Source organism: Atta cephalotes, assembly GCF_000143395.1.
Source record: "Atta cephalotes unplaced genomic scaffold scaffold00097, whole genome shotgun sequence".
Classification (NCBI taxonomy): domain Eukaryota; kingdom Metazoa; phylum Arthropoda; class Insecta; order Hymenoptera; family Formicidae; genus Atta; species Atta cephalotes.
The window spans coordinates 343,287-345,084 of NW_012130161.1; the positions used below are offsets into that span (position 1 = coordinate 343,287).

Below are 1,798 nucleotides of genomic sequence, written 5' to 3' on the forward strand. Positions count from 1 at the left end.
GTATATTTTTAGTATTGATCTGATGGCCACAAAAAGTTTACAAACAGGTTGGAAATCATTGATAATGGGAGAAACGAATCCATTAATGACGCTTAAATTAATATGAATTATATTGCTTTCATTATTCACAGTTTTATATTTTGAAAATATATATTACATTTCAGATGTTAAAACAATTTTATTGATCGCAAACTTAAAATATATCAACAATTTTATATATACTCATATATAAACTTCCTGCTGCACATAATAGTCATCGTCGTCAAAATACTGGAACGACCAGAACTCGCACCGAGTCCCAACCACAAATACTACATCTACGTTTAACACGCACAATAAATAGAAATAAATATAGTCATATAGTTGTATAATCGATGTGGCGAAACTCGGCGATACGAAAAAATATACGTACAATTCTTAATGTGACAAATAGGAAAAAAAAAACAAGAGAAACTTTAGTAAATAAAACTTGACCAAAATGTATTATTAGAAGCTAATTTATAAAGATATTAACAAACTTGTTTAAACTTGTTCGATCAAAAAATTTAATCTAATTGGTCTCGAGACAGGCGGGATTAAAGCATCAAGTGTGCCTTGTTTGTTCGCATTGGAATCGCAGATTGATGTTTAATAAATCTGCATTATTGAGCATGTGTACACACACGAATTCTCTGTCTGAAGAAATGTTCAACCGTGAGCTCGAGCCGAGCTGAGGAGCTAGCGAGATTCGATGCGAATCCCGGCTCGGTGCACACCCATAAATATGATGATTAAAACTCTATATACTTTTTGTTTTAACATGATTTAAGCTATAGGACGCCGGAAACTCCGTTGAAAATACGTGTCATTCGAATGCTTGACGAAAAAAAGATTCGGAGTGTTCGAAAATTAGATCCTATAAAAAGACCCAACCATTTTTAGACGTTTCTCCGATAATTTATAAAACCTTCATATTATATTATTTAATTATTTGTAATGTATACAAATAGCTTCGAGTAGTTTCACATTGTTCTCGATCAGAAGATAAAGCACAGAATGTACGGGTAGTATGAGAAGTCTTCAAATTAATTTTGATCGGCAAAGAGAATCCCGCGGAATCTAAGCTACGTTCGACAGAACGCTATGGGGATTAAACTCGCCTTATACAGCGTTGCAATCCATAAAAAGAGTTCTGCAATCCTCGCCTGTGCGACCACGTCGTCCTGCCTCGTATAAGGCTTCAAAGCCGACGCCGCTTTGCCTCTGCAGGAAATAACTCGTTGCGTACCTGAGGAAGTTTAATTTAATCTTTGATTATTCATTACCAAAGACCGAAACTGTTATAATTTCAATAAATTTAACATAACGTAAAACGATGTGCTATATTCCAATGCTGTGGTAAGAAAGAAGATGATAAATTTAAAATTACGCTATTGTTCCAAGTGTTTAGTTTATTACAGATATAAAAAAAATTAAACACAAGAACAGATACTCACGATCCAAGTTGGCAGAAAATCGACGATGGACCTTGCGTATCGGCGATACATTCCGCACTAGCCTCACAAAGTGCCCTCTCGGCACATCCACGCTGTCCCTCCTCCTCCGCACGACCTACGTAACTAAAGGACTTGACGGATCTCATGTAGCCCTAGCGAATTAAATTTAGAATCACAATTCTATATATGTGTGTGTGTGTGTGTGTGTGTGTGTGTGTGTGTGTGTGTGTGTGTGTGTGTGTGTGTGTGTGTGTGTGTGTGTGTGTGTGTGTGTGTGTGTGTGTGTGTGTGTGTGTGTGTGTGTGTGTGTGTGTGTGTGTGTG

The 1,798-nt window shown here is 36.6% G+C and overlaps 1 protein-coding gene across 1 annotated transcript in view; it reads right to left on the reverse strand.

Moving 5' to 3' along the window:
• Positions 1–1,140: 1,140 nt before the first annotated feature.
• Positions 1,141–1,798, reverse strand: part of LOC105624973 — a 9,560-nt gene continuing 8,902 nt past the window's right edge. The window contains exons 3-4 of the mRNA XM_012206316.1: positions 1,476–1,627; positions 1,141–1,267 (exon numbers count right to left, since the gene is read on the reverse strand). Of these exons, the coding sequence (XP_012061706.1) occupies positions 1,141–1,267; positions 1,476–1,627 (279 nt within the window). The remainder of the gene's footprint in view (positions 1,268–1,475; positions 1,628–1,798) is intronic.